This window comes from Athene noctua, chromosome 1 (genome assembly GCF_965140245.1).
Source record: "Athene noctua chromosome 1, bAthNoc1.hap1.1, whole genome shotgun sequence".
NCBI lineage: Eukaryota > Metazoa > Chordata > Aves > Strigiformes > Strigidae > Athene > Athene noctua.
The window spans coordinates 1,071,726-1,091,004 of record NC_134037.1 but is presented as its reverse complement, the minus strand read 5'-3'; the positions used below and the strand labels follow the sequence as shown (position 1 = coordinate 1,091,004).

The 19,279-nt window shown below is 55.4% G+C and overlaps 1 protein-coding gene across 1 annotated transcript; it reads right to left on the bottom strand.

The window, feature by feature from the left end:
* Positions 1-900: 900 nt before the first annotated feature.
* Positions 901-11,200, bottom strand: URGCP (upregulator of cell proliferation). Its single transcript, XM_074920538.1, has 2 exons — positions 11,130-11,200; positions 901-9,139 (listed from the first exon to the last, which is right to left on the bottom strand). The coding sequence occupies exon 2, from the start codon at positions 9,135-9,137 to the stop codon at positions 1,824-1,826; it is 7,314 nt and encodes a 2,437-aa protein (XP_074776639.1). The 5' UTR covers positions 9,138-9,139; positions 11,130-11,200; the 3' UTR covers positions 901-1,823.
* Positions 11,201-19,279: the final 8,079 nt, after the last annotated feature.

The window sequence follows — 19,279 nt, the reverse complement described above, 5'->3', positions numbered from 1 at the left end:
ACCCAAGTGTTCGGCCGTGTCAGAAACTCCCCTGGTTCTCCCCCCGAGCCGCGGCCGGGCTTTGGGTGGAATCCACCGGGAGGATGAAACCAGCTGTCTCCGCTCAGAACAAGGTGCCAGGGGTCCTGCCTTGCTGAGGGTTGGCCCGGCAGGCCGGACCCGCTCGCTCCGGCTTTGGGTGCCTCAGCTCCGGGCGGAGGCGTCGCCTGGGACTTCCCCCTGCAGGGAGAGGGACTCCAGATCCTCGCTGCACCCGGGGCTGCCGGCGCCTGCGGGGCTGGAGACGTGAGGGATCTTCCTTAATCACTGTCCTCCCCGGCGCGGAGGGACCGTTAGGGGTATTGCCTCGCTTGTTCTTCTGTAATTAACTGTATGCAGTCAGAATTAAGTGCTCTAGTCTGTATTTTTCTTATTGCTAATTTTCTGTGTTACTTGGTTATATCCTTTCGCTATTAACAGTAAAATCAGCCTGCTCTTTTCACTCTGGTGTCTGAGTTTAACTGGTGCCCATGACCAGCAGAACAGCCAGAATAACCCTTCTCACCCCTTCGCTCCTCGATTAGTGGGACTGACCCCACCTCTGCCCCCCTTGTCGCTCAGATTTGTTTAACTGGATGTTCTTGCTTAGGGCTTCCTCCCCATATTATTCTGCCTTGGGACACTGCAGAAGGCCTTGACCAGACCCCCTGAGAGGGGCAGACACTCCCCTTCCACACACCCTTCCGCAGACTGTGGCCCGCTCGCCACCCGCCCATCCTCACAGCACAAACGCTGAAGTCACACACGCTGTGGCTCACCCGAAAATAATGGATACAGAGACCGGTCCAGTCCGAGCTGACTAGATTATTAGCAAAGACTACACGGGATTATAGGGAATTAGCACTTTAGCCAACTCTCCAGGAGTACTCGATCCCTGGATCTCCAGCAGCGGTGCAGGAACCGCGCAGTGAAACCCACCAACCTCCTCAGTGGTGCAGCCCGCGCCGGTGACACCTTCTCCAGCCCCTGGCTCTGTTGCCCCCAGCCTCTCCTGACAGCCCAAACGCTGACGTCGCGCCCCGCCGATGGTGCTGAGGGAGCTGCAGAGAGAAGCAATTCTCCTCCCTGGGCATGCAAAGGCTTTTGCTCACCAGCTGAGCAAACGGCAAGAGCCGTGGCTGTTGTGGCCGAGAGCTGGAGAGAAGCTCACCGGGCCCATTCCCGAGTAGGAATGGCTCGCCCTACCATGGGAAGGTGTAAACACTGAGTTAAACCACTGCCTCACTCCACGCCGGCTGCCATGGGAACTGCTTTACGGACATCGGAGACAGAACAGCCACCGCTAAAGGACCGTAATCCCCAACAGCCAAGCAGCACAGCTTGAGCCAACGCGGAGCTGCCCCCAGACCCCGCAGCCCTTTCCCGGAGCCTAACAAGTACTTGCCGCAGGAAAACTCTTGTTTTGCCAGTGTCACTTATTTTCTCAGAGCAGCTGATAAAATCAGTACTTCCCGATGCTGCCCTTGCTCTTCATTTGGCACTTGGTCTCAATCTTGGCCGTATGACTGCTCGCTGCAGGAATGTTTTTCTTTTTTGCTCTAAAACAAAGCGAAGGTCAATGCTTATGGCGAGAAGGGAAGAGGGTTCTGACGTTATCATGAAGCAAGGGAATTTCTGAGCAATGGCAGGGGTAGCACGCCTTATTTCACATAACTTTGAGCAATTAGCTATTATTCCTTCATGTGGTTTGAGGTCGTAGTCACTATCGGAAGATCTTGTAGAATGACTTGTGCTCTGTTCTGAAACGCAAAGCGGTTGCGGTTCTTCCTTCCCATCGACTTGGCCTAAAGATCCTGCAGCTGGTCAAGCGCTTCCTGCTTTGTAATTTGATACCACGAGGGAGGGATTTCTCCTCTGCCATTAAATTTTCCACTGAACCATCCTTCTATCTCTGTCTTGAAATGAGACACAAACCATTTCCAGTATGCTTGCATGGATGGATCAGGAGGAATGTTCCAAGTGGAGTAAGGATGCCCTGCATCCCGGTATTTCTTGTAGGGGATCCACGTGTTTTCACCAATAAGGAATGTACAGTCGCTTGCAACGCTACTGGAACAAATATCAATGACCAGATGGTCTGTTCTGTGCCACTTTTGTCCCACCAGAGCTTCCGGGCGATGGAAGACAAGCTGATGGTTTCCATCGTGATTGGGCATGGTGTTTGTGCAAACAGCCCCACAAAAGGGACACTGCTGCCAGCACCCTGTAAACTGTTCAGCCAGGATGGTGTGAGGCTGCCGTTCGAATCTGCCCATATCAGCAGTAGCAAACTCTTCCTTGATACTATCCTTCAGGGGAGCCAGGGCCTCTGTCATGGCGTTATTCAGGAACTCTATGTCTGCTACCTCCTGATGCTCAATGCCCTTCAGGTCTCTTCTGGGCAAGCTTAGCACCTCGCCAAGTGCGCTGCAGAATTCATCCAGCCAAAGAGAGATTTTGTCATTTCTGTCTTTCCTGTCCCTGACAATGTTGGTTGATGCAAAAACAGCTGACTGGATGCTTTCATAGAGGAGACTGAGGGAGTCTTCTAAAAATTTCTCCAGCCTCCTGTTCTCATCTAAACAGTACGTCCTCACACGTCTCTCAATGTAACTCCGGAAAAACCCTTCTGGGTGACTCAGGTACTGCTTGAAATTCTCAAATTTTTCTTCTTGTGCCATGTATTTCAGTATGCAAACTTCCAGAGAGTATCTATTGCCATTGAAATCTGGGACTTTACCCTTCATGTCTCGAGCTATGGCAAGAGCTGTCTTCTCATAGACCGCCTGCCGAAGAGCCGGGGCAATCTTGTCACACAGGAAAACAGCAAATGTTGTGATAGAAGTGGCTCCTTGGCAGGAGATCTGGAAACATTTAAAGAAATCTTCCTGCTTGCTCTCCAGGTAGACGGCGGGATCATTTGCTTTTCTGAAGGCTACATGCATGGCTTTAAACCTTCCTGCTGTCATTCTGCACAGATACAGTGATAAATCTATTCTGTACTCTTTATTAAAACTGTATTTTGCACTGCTAGGGACAGAGTTCATACCTTTTTGTACTTCATTTAGTATTTCATGGATAAAGCTTCGATTGTAATCCCGTTTCTCCTTTTCCTTCTTATCAATGTTCTCCCTCACACACTCTATGATGTTATCTGTAACGTGGTGCATGTTGTTCACATCAGCAGCATCAAAATCCACATTCAAGATGCCCCAACGTTTTTTCCTAGTGATATGTTTCTTCAAGTCAAGAGAAAAGACTCCGTGTTTGGGAAATTCCTCGATGCGTGCGTGTAAGTTGGGCTCCTTAAAGCGATCTAGAAGGACATCTTCTATTTCCACATCGATATCAACCTTCTCCAGAGGGGAAGCAGCGGAGGAGACTTCAGTAATCCAGACTGCCCAGAGAGAAATAAAGTTGTCTCTCAGTTCCCTTTCACTTAGACTCTGGCCTTTCAGAGACAGAGCCAACTGCCTACTCCTTTTCAGGAGCTCGTTTTCATATTCTGACTTCCTTTCATCCAGTTTACACTGGTTCTTCTTCAGTTCAATCAGACTCTCACACTTCTTCCTGGTTTCCAGGAGAAGAGACTCTTTGAGTTCTTTCAGCTTCAGTTCCATGCTGCCTTTCCACTGGATCAGAATCTCGGAGTCTTTGTCTTCACTGAAATACTTTTCCATGGCTTTCGTGATGTCATCACTGGTTTCCTGCACTAGGTTTTCAAGGTATTCTGTGGTGACCTTCTGCAAGTCCCCATTCCGAACCTTATGGTCCAGTTTCATTTGCATGTCTAAGATGTGACTCCTCAGCTGCCAGGTCCAGTGACTAAATGCAGTTTCCAGTTTCTTGTACGCAGCAATCTCCACTGAATTCTTGAAGCTGAAAATGAAGTTTTCATTCAGCAAAGCGTTCCAGAGGTCGGTAATACGAACTTTCAAGCTCGAGAGCCTCAAAATGCTGCCCTGCGACTCCTTCTTGGCAGCTTGGAGAATTTTGCTCTTTAATTCCTGGACGTTCTGGCTGTAGGTGGGGTTGGGTGGTGCCATTGGGGGGTTTCCTTCCCACAGGTGAGCAAAGTAATGAATGTGGGTGTTGACATCGAAGCGGATGACATCACTGAAGCAGGAGATGTCACAGAATTCCTGCTGGGCGGCTGTCATGGTCATTTCATCCAGCTTCTCCTGCAGACGTCTTTGTCCTTCCATGTTCTTTTCCTTGGCAGTTATTTCTCCCACATTTTGGTGCACAAACAGGCAGCTTGGGGAAAGATGTACTTGCTTCATCCTCAGGAAAGCCTGCACAGCGATCTGAAGGACATCTTGCATTTCTGAGGGGTTTTCTCCAAAGATGTTGATCAGGGTCATGTTGCCAATGCCGATGACAAAGGTGGCCAGCTCGTTGTCGTGGTTAAGGGACTGTTTATTGACCATCTCTATGGCACGAAGCCCCTCCGTGTCAACCACCAGCATGTAATCAAAGTCCAAATCTTGCTGCAGCTTCTCGTCCACTTTAATGAGCTGCATAAACGCTCCCCGGGTGCACCTCCCTGCACTGACACTGAACTGGAGACCAAACATGGCATTCAGCAGGGTTGACTTCCCTGTGCTCTGGATGCCAAGCACCGAGAGAACAAACACTCGCTTGTCCCCGAGCTTCTCAATTAGTCTGTCAAAGATGGCTCCGACCCATCGTAACGGAACGTAAGAAGCATCCCCATCCATCAGCTCGACAGGGTACCCCGAAACCATCAGGTCAGCTGCAATTTCGGGTAGTTTGACAAAACATTTATCCTTTGAGTTCATTGATTCCAGAGCTTCATAAATTTGCCCTACCTCTCTCAGAATATGCTCGAGGCCAATGGACGAATCGTTGATTTCATTGGAGAGGGCGTCTAACTTATTCAGCAGCAGAGTTTTCACATCGGTTTGTTCGTTGCTTTTCTTTATTGCCAGGATTTCAGACCATAACTGGTGATATTCTTTCCTCAGTTCGTCAAGGCGATCAGAGGACAAGTCATCCATAAAGACCTTCATCCACTGCAGGAAGTATTTCTTGGTATCTGCTGGCTGTGACTGGAGAAAGCTCAGGACGGATCTCATCAGCTGATTGAGGGGGAAGGCTTTGTCTAGCTGCTTTCTTCTTATTGCTGACTTCTCTGATTCGATTTGGCTCCGATGATGCTCTATGCTCTTGTTCCTCTTTTCCTGCAAGCGAGTGAGTTCTTTGTCCTTTATGCACCACTGGTACCACAGTTTTCCTTGAAGAGGCAGTAGCTGGGATTTGATCTCACACAACTTCTCTTTCTTCAGAAGCGAAACCAGCGCCTTTGCCTTTTCTTTGGCCATCACGCAGGCGTCTGTATCTTCATCGACTTCAAACCCGTGCTTGCGAGCTATGTCCAGGCAGGCGTCAAGGCTGAACAGTGTCTTAGACCCTTCCAGGAGATCCCTGATTGTTTTTGTCAGCTCACCCATTAACTCCGCTTCGTTTCTGTTCTTGATCCCTATTTTTATGTTTTGGCTGGATCGGCCAGCTGTAACATTCTCTTTCTCAGTGAAAAGACAAAGCAAAGGCCTTTGCGACTGCCACAGCTGACGTAAAATTTCCATCCCTCTCTTGTCCCTCTGATCAGACTCGGTTACAAGAGCCACGTTCACGGCAGAGATCTCCTGCAAGAACTGCAGCTGTTTCTCGTGATCCCTTGCATCTCCGTGCAGGTTACAGAAGGCAATGCAGCAGTCAAAGTTGTCGTCGTCGCTGCCCCGGGGACAGTACCAGGAGATCTCCACAACGCCTTTCATCAGCAAACAGTCTTTGGTGCTGCCCTTGCAATGTCGGTGGAAAAAGGTGTCGTGCTTTTGTTTGCTCAGCAGAGCATTCAGGATGTGAGACTTGGAAGAGGAGGGAGAACTGCCGATCCGTATGAAGGACACGATGGGTGTCTCGGCCTGATAAATGAGTTGGTTTTTGTAACTGGTAATTTTGGCCTGTGTTCCCGACTTCTCAGCCCCTTTCCAGCTCTTTTTGATTTGGCTGAAGGACCAGAGGGGGAACTCTATCTGTGAAGTGCACGGGTTGGGTACCAGGAGAGGTAGCGCAAATTGGCAGAAAGCAAGCTTTGTTGAAATGTACTGTCTCATGAAGTCATCGGCGCAATGAAAAATTGCCATCTGGAGGTCCATGGGGTGCACACGACTGTCCGTGGCTGCAGATTCGGTGGCTTCTTCCTCCAAATCATTGAAAAAGTCGTCAAAGGAATCGGAGGGTTCATGCTCTCGCTCTGGGCTTTCGGGCATGGGTGCGAGTCCTGGCTTGCTCTTGTCCTTGCAAGTCAGGTACCTCACCCGATAGTCCACGGTCAAGAGCTTTTGCAAGAAGTAAAATGGCAGTTCGCTGTCCTTGCTGGGCTGGCTGTCATGTAAAGATGTCTTGTATAGGATGTGGAAATCTTCTGTCCCCATTTTCCTTGGGTAGTGACTTTCTAGTCCCAGGCGCTTCAGTAAGTGGAGGAACTCTTTGTTTGCAGTGGCTTGATTTCCCTTGGATTCGCTGCTGTCTGATTTGGATTTGGACTGATGGGAAGGTTCTGTTCTTTGAAAAGTGTCTTCCATGTCTTTGATTATACTGTCTGTCTTCAGATCGTCACGCGTGTCACGCAAGTGCCCGCTGATGAAGGAATCCAAGTCCCTTTCCAGCAGCTCCCAGTCTTTGATCCCACTATGCTTTTTGAGGAGAGTTTTTATCTCTGTGGACCATAAGTTTTCCATTTGACCTTCCATGAAGACTAAGCGCTTATTCTTCTGCTCAGGGGACATCTCTTTGTATTTGGCCGTTACAGTTAAGCCCGTCAGCAGCAGGAAGGCCTGGGCTCTGTAAGCATCTTGCTCCTTCAGACTCAGATACTCCTTATGTCTCGTTTGCATTTCATTTGCCATGAAGTTTATTTCCGGACAGCCAAGGAGGTACCGAAAAGTGCTCCTTTCCACCTGGTACCCCGTGCTGGTCGTAATTAAGAGCACCAACAGTTCTAGGTCTTTCTGTGCCCTCTCCTGGAGAAACTGCAGTAAGGAATAAACAGCCAGGCTTGCCGTTAAGGTGGCTTTTATCTTTGCTTCGTGAATGGCCGATGCAGAGGTTTCTGGTGCGTAGGTGACATCTTGGATGTAATCCTTCATTTGCAGCAGTGTCTGGGTGAGGTCTTCAAGCTCGGAAACATTGAGAGTTTCGGGAAGCATGTGCTCGGCGTGGAAGATCCATTGCATAATGAGGGCAGACCCGGGGAAGTCCTTGACAGAATAGACATGAGGATCCAGGAGGCACCTCAACAGAGACTTGATATAGGTGATGTTTTCTGGGGGTGACTGCTTGTAAAACACAACGGTGCTCCGCAGGAACTCCTGCAGTGCCTTGTCCGACAGGCACACGTTGATCCAGACGCCGTGGTTTTTGGTTTTTTCATACAGATTCCGTTTGACATCTATCAGCGTGAGCAGTTGCCTTTCATCTGCTCTCACCTCCCAGGCCTTCACGTGCTCCACGAAAGCTCTGGCCTCTTCCACTGCACTGACCAGCTCCTCTCCAAACATGGTGCCGGCACTGTGATTCGTTAGCGCTTCGTACGTGGCCCTGAGGCTGCTGCTCATCTGGTAGATGGATTTAAAATCACTGCTGTGATTGAACAGGATTATATCCCACACTGGGATCAGCTGAAAGCCTCGGTCGATAACACACCAGGTGGTGTTATTAGCTACAAGCCCCGCTTTCCACTGTGGGAGACAATCTGCCTCTGACGGGCCCCCCGTGTTGGCCACGTAGAGCTGAATCGCCGTGTGGGCACTCCTTCCAGCTTTTCTCTCGACAGAAGCCCGTGAGCTGGATTTTGAAACGTCCACGCCCGCTTCCACGCTGGCACCGAAGCCGTTGTAGCTGGCCCCGACGAAGGAGCTGAGGGCTTCCGACGCTTCTCGCTTCAACTCTTCCCGCTGCTCAGCGCTGAATCCTTCGGCAGTCGCTCTCCACCAGAATATCCCCCCAAAGTGGAGGGGACCCTGGTTTATGTGGGACCCAAACCTGCTGAAGAAGCTCGCACACCTGCTCTTCAGCATGAGGGGCCTGTCTGCTTCTGGAGTGATGCTCAAAAGGTGCTCGATGTCTTGCAGCTCCCGCAGGGCCACGTCTGAGAGTTGGAGCTGATGCTTTTGGAAGTAACAGGAGGCCAGCGGGATGTACTGGTACTTGGTGGTGCAAATGTAGCTCTGCTCACGGCGGGACTCGTGGGTGTCCTCCGACCGCGAGGAGCTGCTGTAATCCACACCGGCTTCAGCACTGAACCCCCAGAACCCGGCTTTGGCAGAAACGCTGATGCTGAACCCCAGCTGCTCCATGGACTTGGTGAAAGCAGCTTCCGCTGCAGAGGAGGAGAACTCCTTCCTCTCGAGCAGCGACCCTTGCTCTGGGCCGGCCAGCCTGAACCCATCAGGAACCCTGATGAGCTGGTCCCGCTTTGCCAGCACATCCGCAAAGTTGCTGGTTCTGTAAATGCCCTGCAGGGCCAGTCCCCCCGACGCCCGCCTCAGCACCTCCATGTCGGAGACGTTCTCACCCCTGCGCACCACCACCTCCTGCTCCTCCAGCTGCTTCTGGATGCTCTCCAGCACATCCACCAGTGGCCTCTCCGGTGGTGCCCAGTACTCTTTGGGAATCTCCATGGCTTGCCACAGAGCCTCCTCTTTCTCTTTTACAGCGTCCGTGCTGCGGCTGCTGCTGTTGTGAATTTCTTTCAGCTCCTTCAGGGCTACCCTGGCTGCTTCTTGCCTCTGCTTGGCCTTCTCCAGGCGCTCCTTCTGCAGCTCCTCAGCAGTTGCCTTGTTGTTTGTGAGTTCCAGGAGTTTTCGGAGCGCCTTTGTTTCCCAGGGGTACCGCACCTTGCACTCCAGCTTAAGGTAGTCTTCATAGCAAAGATGTTTCAGGGCTTCTCTGGACTTGACTCCCAGTATCCCCGACAGTTGGGGGAGCCAGTATCCACAGTCCAGTCCTTCCTTCTCACATGCTTCTGACAGTAGTTTTTTAGCAAGGTGTGCCTTCTCATCATCCTCTAGGATGTCCTCCTGGCAATCCATGGCTGTGGAAGAAGAAAACAGACTTTCTTTAAGGTATGTTGGAAGAGGCTGCAGCCTCTTATAAAGAGGGCTCTCCAGCACAGAATCACAGAATCATCTAGGTTGGAAAAGACCTTGAAGATCATCTAGACCAACCATCTAGCTCCAGCTCTGGGGATTCCTCCTGCCCGGCTGCTGGAGCCCAGCCTGGGATGCCCCAGGACCCAGGGCTCTCTGTCCCGGGACAGTGGATGTGCCTGCTGCTTTCCCATTTGCAGGTTCAACCCCGAAGCCGAGTGTGTATCCTGGAGATCACACACACACACACGCTCTGACTTGGCCACACAACCTGTCATGGACAAGGTGCTGCCTTCACCAGCACCCACGGATACCCAAGAGCACTCAGTACTATGTAAGTGCAGCCACCCGCGGGCATTCCTGGATCCCTCGAGCCCCAGCACAGCCCCTCTGTCCACCCAACACCCCTGCCTGCACCCTGCACCCTCTTACCAGCCCCACAGGTGTCCTGCTTGCCAGCTGGCCCAGACGGGTGCTCACCAGCAGAGACACACCCTCACACCCTTATCTCACGGGCACCCCACACTTGTAGGACACACTCAGAATCCCAGAATCATCTGGGCTGGAAAAGCCCTTGCAGCTCCCCCAGCCCAGCCATGACCCTCCCCCTGACCGTTCCCAACTCCCCCAGATCCCTCAGCGCTGGCTCAGCCCGACTCTTCAACCCCTCCAGGGATCCCGGGGACTCCCCCCTGCCCTGGGCAGCCCATTCCAACGCCCAACAGCCCCTTCTGCACAGAAATCCTTCCTCAGAGCCAGCCTGACCCTGCCCTGGGCAGCTTGAGGCCATTCCCTCGGGGCCTGGCGCTGGGGCCTTGGCTCCAGAGACTCATCCCCCCTCTCTGCCCCCTCCTGGCAGGGAGTTGCAGAGGGCCAGGAGGTCTCCCCTCAGCCTCCTCTGCTCCAGACTGAACCCCCCCAGTGCCCCCAGCCGCTCCCCAGCAGACCTGTGCTCCAGACCCTGCCCCAGCTCCGTTGCCCTTCTCTGGCCACGCTCGAGTCATTCAATGGCCTTTTTGGGGTGAGGGGCCCAAAACTGAACCCAGGAATCGAGGGGCGGCCTCCCCAGTGCCGAGCCCAGGGCTCAGATCCCTTCCCTGGCCCTGCTGGCCACGCCGGTGCTGACACAAGCCAGGATGCCGTTGCCCTCCTTGGCCCCCTGGGCACACTCTGGCTCATTCTCACCCCCCAGCCCCTCTCTGACCGGCAGCTCTCCAGCCACTCCTCCCCAGGCCTGTAGCCCTGCCGGGGGTTGTTGTGGCCCAAGGGCAGCCCCCGGCATTTGCCCTCAGTGAAACTGCTACACTCGCCCCGACTACCTAGCGCCAGGCACATGTGCTGGGACCTGTGGTCCCGCTCCAGGTGCCGGTGTGCAGCCCCTCACTCATGCCCGCTCCCCCCAGGAGCTGCTTCTTGGATGTGGATGGGAAAAATCCAAGTTGTCCTTGTTCAGAGCTGTGCCTGGAGCATCCTGTTGGCCCATCGTTAGTGAGTGGAGACTTTGGGTCTTTGGCTTTGTCTCCAGGAGCTCCTCTCTAACCAGCTTGTGTCCCCATGTGGGTTTTTTTATTGTTTCCCCCTTCAATTACTTTCCCATATGCATTGGAAACGTCCTTGACTACTAACCTTCATGGAGCTGACACTGTCCACGTGCCTTTACACCTTTTTGTTCTCTTGCACTCTCATACAGACCTGATAATTGTCTCTGTCTCCATTCAGTTGGCTACTGAAGAGATTTATTCAGTGCACAAAACCTTCCTGTGGATCCAGGTTTCGTCTCACCGACACAAGACTCTTACCAACACAGGTATCGATCCGAGGTGCTTGTGACTGGGCTCTTGGACCCTTCCAGAGCCTTTAGTGTCAGCTTTCCCTTTAAAGTCAGTGAAAATTTAGGCAATATGCTCAATGGATGTGGGGACTGATCCATCTCACCTCACAGCAGATGCTCCTTTCGGTCAGGCACTGGACTCTCCAGGGGACACAGGCTGCCGAGGCCCCAGCTCAGTCGGGACAGCACAGCGTCACACAGCCGGCCTGGGAGACAAGGCCGGGCTGCCAAGGAGAAGATGGGCACCACCTCAAGAGTTCGGGAGGAAAAACACTGGCAAGGAAAGGCCCGAAGTCCTGAAGAAGAAGAGCAGGCAGTCAGGAGACGGCAACGCATCAAGGCGGAGGATTCATTCCAGGGAGTGGTGGGGGCCACCCCTTCCCCCCAGCGACGATGGCCCAGCCAGCGGGGACTCAGCGGGGCCTTCCTGGGGGGTGACCAGGCTGGGCCTTCGCTGGGCCCCGAACCCACACACCCATCGCGTCCCTGAGCCCAGGGACAGTTTGCAAACCAAGGATGTCCTGCTGTAAGGGTCACACAGCAGAAGGTGCCCAGGAGGTGCCTCAGGACAGGGCTGTCATGCCCGCGCACCGTAACAGCCCCACGGCGGGGAAGTCCGAGCCTGGCCGTGAAGTCAAAGCTCAGTCTGACTAATTTAAACCGGATCCCCCAGCACAGGGATCCTCCCCCAGCACCCAGCTGCCTCCTGACCTCTCCGACACTGGCCCTCCTGCCAGCACGGGGCTTGGGGAACTTTCCCACCCACCACGCACCCCCCCAGCAGGTTTTTGGGCTCCTTTTAGACACAAAACTCCGAGATCAGGACTTTTCCAACCACCTCTGTTAGACCCTGATCGATTAACACACAATTAGAGCCCGGCTTCCCTAATCCTTGTGCTGCTCTCCATGCCCAGGGGAAGGGTCTTAACCTGGGAAAGGGGCCTTTTATCCCTGGGGGGGTGGTTTTTGTTATTATAATGAAGGTTGTTCACTTGCGGGAAAATTAGTTTCGATGCCCAGTTAATGAATCGAACAGTCCCTTTGCCAGGTTGTCACATAACTCATCCTCAGCACAACCCCCCGACATTCTCTTGATGGTCCAGGACGTTCTGCCTGTTTTCTAGGGTTTGGAGATCAAAACCTATTCTTTATGAATTTCTTACCTCTCCCCATAGGTGCGGTGACTAGAGCTACTCTATAACCACTAGCCATGGCTGCCAGCAAACATGAAGTACACCGTATCCCTGCCCGCAGGACGGGGCGGGAGGAAGAAGCAGAAAGGCCACAGCAAGAAAAACTCCTGGGTCGAGTTAAGGAGAGTTTAGCAAGCGAGGGAAAGCTGCGCACGCTCGCAAAGCCCAGGGGTGTTTGTTCCCTACTTCTCCTTGGCTGGGGGGTGTCCGGCCGCTCCCTGGCAAGCAGAGCCTCGGCGCGCGTGACGGCAGCTTGGGAAGGCAAACCACAGCCACCAACAGCTCCCCTTCCTCCTCCTCCTTCCCCCCAGGTTTGCTGGGCACGGTACATCCGCTCCGGGCCACCAGTCCCAGCTCTGTCCCCTCCCAACCCCTCAGCCTTTAGCCTGTTACCAAGATTATTTCAGTCTCCATCCACAGCACACAGCTGAGAGGGAGAACATGAACTTCAGCCCAGGCAGGCTGTGACCTCAGGGGGAGTCCCCCGCAGCAAGCAGGGGTGAAGCCACAACAGGTTTTTTGGCTCCCAACAAGGGGCTGGAAGGGTTTGAGACAAGAGAGACTTGAGCAGGATGGACAAGAGCGAATTTACAGCTATTCCTGCTGTTCAGCCGTTAACGGGCAGGCTCCTGTGCTTGCCACGGGGCTTGCTGGCCTTACCGTAAGTTAATGTCTTGTGTTCACTAGCGGCTGCTTTTTGCTTTTGTCGTGCAGCAAAGTGAAAACCTTAATCTGCCAAAAACGTCTGTTGTGGTTGAACCCCTGTTCAGCACCACGCAGCCACTCGCTCCCCCCGCAGCGGGATGGGGGAAAGAAATGGGAAAACAAAAGTAAAACTCATGGGTTGAGATAAGGACAGTTTAATAGAACAGGAAAGGAAAGGAAAATGAATAATAATAATAAATATACAGAACAAGTGATGCACAACACAAGCGCTCACCACCCGCCGAGCCATGCCCAGTCAGTCCCACAGCCGTGTTGCCCCCGGCCAGCTCCCCCAGTTTAGATACTGGGCAGGACTCCGTACGGTCTGGAACGTCCCTTTGGCCACTCCGGGTGGGCGTCCTGGCTGCGTCCCCCCCGGCTCCGCTGGCCGGGCAGCAGGAGAAGTGACAAGCCCTTGACTTGGTACAAACGCTGCTGGGCAACACCCAGCCCGTGACCGAGAGCATCCTCACCCCCACCCAACCCCGGCTCTGCACCCGCTCCCAGGAGGAAAATCCCCTTTATTCCACCTTTATTCCAGCCCAACCCAGGGCAGGAGGCCCAGCGGCGCAGGAGGAGGCAGCACCCCACCCAGCTGCCCTGGCCCTGGCCCGAGGACTGTGCCCCAGCTCCCATTCCTTCGGCACCCCCGGCAATGCTGACGGAGAGCGTCACCAGTCTGGGTGTTATCGGGGATCTTCCCCCAATTTTCAGCTCCTGAGGCGCTGGGAGCACCCGCAGGGCTGCCCCCCCCTCCCCTTCGGCCCTGCGGTCCCGCTGGGACACGTCCCCTGTCCCCCGAGCAGGGAAGCGAGTGGCCCCGGGGGGCGGGTGCATGCCCAGCCCCGCAGCCCCCCCCGGCCCGGCTCCGGGTGAGTGCACCCACCCTGACCCACCGTGGGGCTGGGGGGCAGGGAAGGGCTCTGTCCCTGGGGCGGCCGGCGGGTCCCCCCCCAGCCCTGCTGCCAGCGCATGGAGCCGGGCTCTGCACCCCTGCAGGCATCCGCCTGCCCCCAGATCCCCCCCGGGTGCCGCCTCCTTCCCCCCCAGCTCCCGCTCTGAGCCCGCTGCCTCCTGCCTGCCCTCCCAGTTCGACCCTTCCAGCACACACAGGTCTCCCCGGCCCCCCCAGACAGGCTGGCGAGCGAAGGCGGCTTCCTCCAAGCCACGCTCAGACCAGGGACCATCCACCTGCTGCCCTAAAAGCGCTTTATTCCTCCTCTGGCATCTCCCACGCAATGGGAAAAACACACGGAACGGGAAGCAGGAGAGGAAGAAGCTCCTGCTCCGCGCTGACCCCCCAGCGCCGAGCCCCAGAGCTCACCCGAAGGGCCTGACGTCTCCTCCAGTGCTCTGCAGCTCCCGGGCTGGGGGCACCCCCAGCTCAGCCCCTGGTTTTATACAGCCCCCCCAGTTCAGTAACCACCCAGAAAAAGAGGGGTGTTCCTTCTTACTCACAGATATCTCCAGCCTTCCTGGAAATCAGGACGTTGCCCTCCGCCGACTGTGAAAGCGAAACCTGGCAGCTGGTGCCTGCGCCGGGGCTGAGCCAGCAGAAAGCAGCAGCACCCCCCAACCCTGCCCCCCAACCTTGGCACCCACACCAGGCTCCCAAATTGTGCCCCGGGCTGTGCACAGGGGTGCCCGGTGCACCCACCCACCCAGCGCTGGTGGGGTGCTGGCAAAGCTGCTGCCTGCGGCGGGGGAGGAAGGCAGCAGGGGCTGGGCAGAGCTTGGGGGTCCTGGCTGGAAACCTCCCGACCTGCTCCTCTTACCCACAGGTCATCGAGTCACAGACTGGTTTGGGCTGGAAGGGATGTTAAAGCCCCTCCAGTGCCACCCCCTGCCCCGGGCAGGGCCACCTTCCACCAGCCCAGGTTGCCCAAAGCCCCGTCCAACCTGGCCTTGAGCCCTTCCAGGGAGGGGGCAGCCACAGCTTCTCTGGGCAGCCTGTGCCAGGGCCTCACCCCCTCACAGGGAACAATTTCTGCCTCAGATCTCATCTAAATCTCCCCTCTGTCAGCTTAAAACCGTTCCGCCTTATCCTAACTACCTGCCCTTGTAAAAAGTCCTTCCCCCCCTTTCCTGCAGCCCCTTCCAGCCCTGGGGGGCCGCTCTAAGGTCTCCCCGGAGCCTTCTCTCCTCCAGCTGAACCCCCCAACTCTCCCAGCCTGTCCTCACAGGGGGGCTCCGGCCCCCCCAGCATCTCCGTGGCCTCCTCTGGCCCCGCTGGAGCAGGTCCGTGTCCTTCTGCTGTTGGTGCCCCAGAGCTGGGCCCAGCCCTGCAGGGGGGTCTCCCAGAGCGGAGCAGAGGGGGAGAATCCCCCCCCGGCCCTGTGCCCCCCCTGCTCTGGGGGCAGCCCCGCACACGGGGGGTTTCTGGGCTGCCAGCCCCCATTGCCGGCTCACAGGCAGTTTTCCATCCACCGACCCCCCAAGTCCTTCTCCTGGGGGCTGCTCCCCATCCCTTCACCCCCAGCCTGGGTTGATACCAGGGATTGCCCCCACCCATGGGCAGGACCTTGCCCTTGGCCTTGTGGCACCTCATGGGGTTCACACGGTCCCACTTCTGGAGCTTGTCCAGGTCCCTCTGGATGACATCCCGTCCCTCAGGCTGTCACCCGCCCCACTCAGATCCCAGTGTCTGTGTCCCTGAGGAAGATATGAAACAGTCCTGGTCACAGTACGGCCCCCTGAGGGACCCCACTCGTCACCGATCTCCATCGGGACATTGAGCCATTGACCCTCTGGGTGTGACCAGCCAGGCAATTCCTCACCCACCAACTGCCCACCCACCAAACCCACCCCAAATCCTCCTTTCCCCACCTCTGCAGCACCAGTGCCCTCTGCTCAGAGCCCCCCTCTGCATCCTCCGTCCTCAGGAGGGGGTTGGAGGAAAAACACTTGATGTGAAAAAGGAGAAATGAGGCTTTTTGCCTGAAAGCACATGAGCCCGAAGAGTGATTCCAGTTTCACAGGCTGTCAGACCTTCTCCAAAAAGCGCTCTGATTTCTTGGAAGCAGAGTAAGAGCTGAACCAAGCACAAGCCACAGAGCTCCCACAGCCAAATCATCAGCCAACCCCTTATCAGCACCCGGGGGATAATAAAGTGAGACCAAGCAGCCAGCGCAGCTCCGTCAAGCCCAAGTGCTGTCACCAGCCCCATTCCCTTCCCCGAGAGGCGCGGTGGCCGTGGGGACGGGGTCGTGCCCCTCCCATCTCTCAGGCCACTTGGGGCTTGGTGCAATTCCCCCCCAGGGTGGGATGAGCAGGGCAAGGCAGGGGACCAGCACGTGGGGGGGCCCTCTCAGCCCCCCAGGTTCCTGCCCCCTCTCTCGTGCTTCAGAACAACAGGGACCACCGATACGTCCTGAGAGGCCAGCGCAACTCTGGGTTGGGGCTCGAAGGGCTGATACCAGAACTGGCAAGTTCTCGCTAGAAAGTACCAGAATATTCCATCATCATCCGAGCTGGGCTGAAATGGAAAAATACCTGATGGAAGTCGACTCTCTCAGACCCTGTAAGTAATTATCTCAGACCCTACAAACAGCGATTCCAGGCGAGACCCTCTGAGCTCTCCCAGATGGCAACGGGCTGTGACCAGCATCTCCCCTCAGCTGGGCCACTCTGGGGCTCAGACTCCTTGAAGTTGGAAGATCATCTGCCCGCAAACGCGACAGAAGGTTGGGGTGAGGTCAAACCTCTTCTCGCCTCTCAACTACCACCCGCTGAGGAATGACGGTGAGTTGTGTTTGCTCCAAGCTGGACACGAGGGAGTTTTGAACTCTAGGCCTCTTCCATCCACCTCTTCACCTTCCCACGCGCTTAACTACACACATCTGCTGTCACAAGGGTGGATGTCTACGTGTTTCACTGGATATCCAAATATTTCTGCGCTGTTTGTGCGTTGTGTTGTCCGTATGTTTATACATCCTTTGAGTTAGAATACCTCGTAGTAAGTTAGTGTGAACCTCACCATTCTCAAATCTGTAATTAAGTCGCTATTTAAATCACTACCAAACCACCTGGTTAATCTTTAAATTGGTCAGTCATCAAGTGTTGATAAAATTCAACCTTTTCACTCACCTCACCCCATTCATAGACCTGAAATTGCCATTAAATGATGACTGTGTGAGACACTTTCATCCTGACAGAACAGAGGGTCCCGTCGGGGAGCAGGGGGAAGGCTGCTGGGAGCCAGGACGAGGCACGGATATTTCTCCCCAATCTCCTCCTGGATTTCCTGGTGTGGAGGAAATTGCTTCCAGCCCCTCAGTGTGGTCTCTGAGCTGCTCTCGGTCACCTCCCCAGCACCGTCCCATGTCCCCGGACACTGCCCCACAGCTGTGCCTGTCCCCCCCCTGCCCCACGGGGCAGGAAAGGGGCCAGGAGAGAAGCAACTGGTTTTATCACACATGGAGATGAAGAAAAGCACGTGGGTGAAACACGGTCTCCCAGCCCCTTGGTCTCCACTTGATCTTTCCAGATGCTCCTTTAATCCCCCCAGGGCTGGGCAGAGCTGGAGGGGGGGGTCAGGCTCTCTGGGGGTGACAGATGGCACCCAGGAGGCCGCTGCTGGCTGTCACCACAGCAGGACAGTGTCACCGCTCTCCTGTCCCCACGGCCACCATGGCAGCTCCTCTCTGACCTCTCTCCTGGCCACCCGTGGGAATTAAGAATTGGTAGTTAGCAAAATGGAAAACTGACCTGGAGGTTAGAAGAATAATTGTGGATAACTGAGGCAACGTTATGGAATGGGAGTGTGAGAAGCAGCAGGAAGAAACAGCAGCACCTGCGGAGCGTGGCGAGGGGGTGAGCAGCGAACAGGCGAACCCCGAAGGTCAGGAGGATGTAGAAGTAAAAATGAACCTGTGTAAACAAGTGCTGATAAATCGGGAGCTTGCATACGGTGCGGCAGCGTTTGCTTTGGGGAACGCTCCTCCTTCAACAAACTTGAGTGAGTTTGTCATGATCCAGCGCGTTGCCCTGAGACCAGCAGCCACCTGCCCTGCCGAGGGGACAGAGTTTGTGCTTTCACATCCCTAAAGCAGCACCAGCCTCTGGCGCCGGGACTGACACGGGCTATTGACCCTCTGCTTCCCGCAACACCGTCCCCATCCGGAGGCCAAGACGAGGCTGCAGACCAGGGCTCAGCCTCGAATCCCAGAGTCACTCAGGCTGGAAAAGCCCCTCGGGATCAGCGAGTCCAACCCTCAGCCCGACTCTACAAAGCTCTCCCCTACCCCACATCCCCCACAGCTCATCCCAACGGCCCTGAAACCCCCCCAGGGATGGGGACTGCCCCCTCCCTGGGCAGCCTGTGCCGCTCTCGGACCACTCTTGCTGGGAAACATTTTCTCCTCCTGCCCAGCCTGAGCCTCCCCTGGGGCAGTTTCCAGCCGTTCCCTCTTGTCCTGTCCCTGATCCCCTGGGAGCAGAGCCCAGCCCCAGCCTCTCTGCAATGTCCTGTCAGGAGCTGCAGAGAGGGATGAGGGCTCCCCTCAGCCTCCTCCTCCTCACACTGAACACTCCCAGCTCCTGCCCTGCCTCCTCACAGGATTGATTCTCCAGCCCTTCCCCAGCCTCGTTGCCCTCCTCTGCCCTCGCTCCAGCCCCTCCAGATCTCTCTGGGATTGAGGTGCCCAAACCTGGACACAACCTCCAGGTGTGGCCTCACCAGTGCCGAGCACAGGGGGACTGTCACCTCCCTGCTCCTGCTGCTCACACCAGTTCCAATCCAAGCCAGGAGGCCGTTGGCTTTCTTGGCCCCCGGGCACGCTGCTGGCTCCTGTTCAGCTGCCTGTCAGTGAGAACCCCCAGACCCTTCTCTCCCAGACAGCTCCAGCCACACTTCCCCCCTCATCCTCCTCAACACACCCACACGACCAAAACATGCCCACAGCAGACACAGATCACCTGGAACATTGCCTCCATGCAAACCACCCCAGGGACACACAGACCCACAATATCCTGGGAGGGGGATGCCTGGCCCTCCCCCAACCTCCATCCGGAGCAAGGGCTGGGGACGGGTGTCACGAACTGTTCATAAACTGTTTGCAAAGAGGATGTCTCAGACCACTCAAGTGGGGTGCCCTGGCGGAGGAAGCAGAGCGAGCTCTGCGGCGGTGGGGTGATGGGGTGTTTCTCTCCCCCTCCCTCCCGTTGTTACCCAGAGACAGAACTTGCCTCACTGCACAGGTCCAAGCCAGAGAAAATGAGAACCTTCTGGAACAACCTATTGCTCAGGCGTAAGAAATATAAAGGCAACACCCCACGTATGTTGTTGTCGACCCACTACCTACAGCCCCAGCTGGCTACTCTGCGACAGCGCGGGATCCAAGGGTGGTGATTTCCCT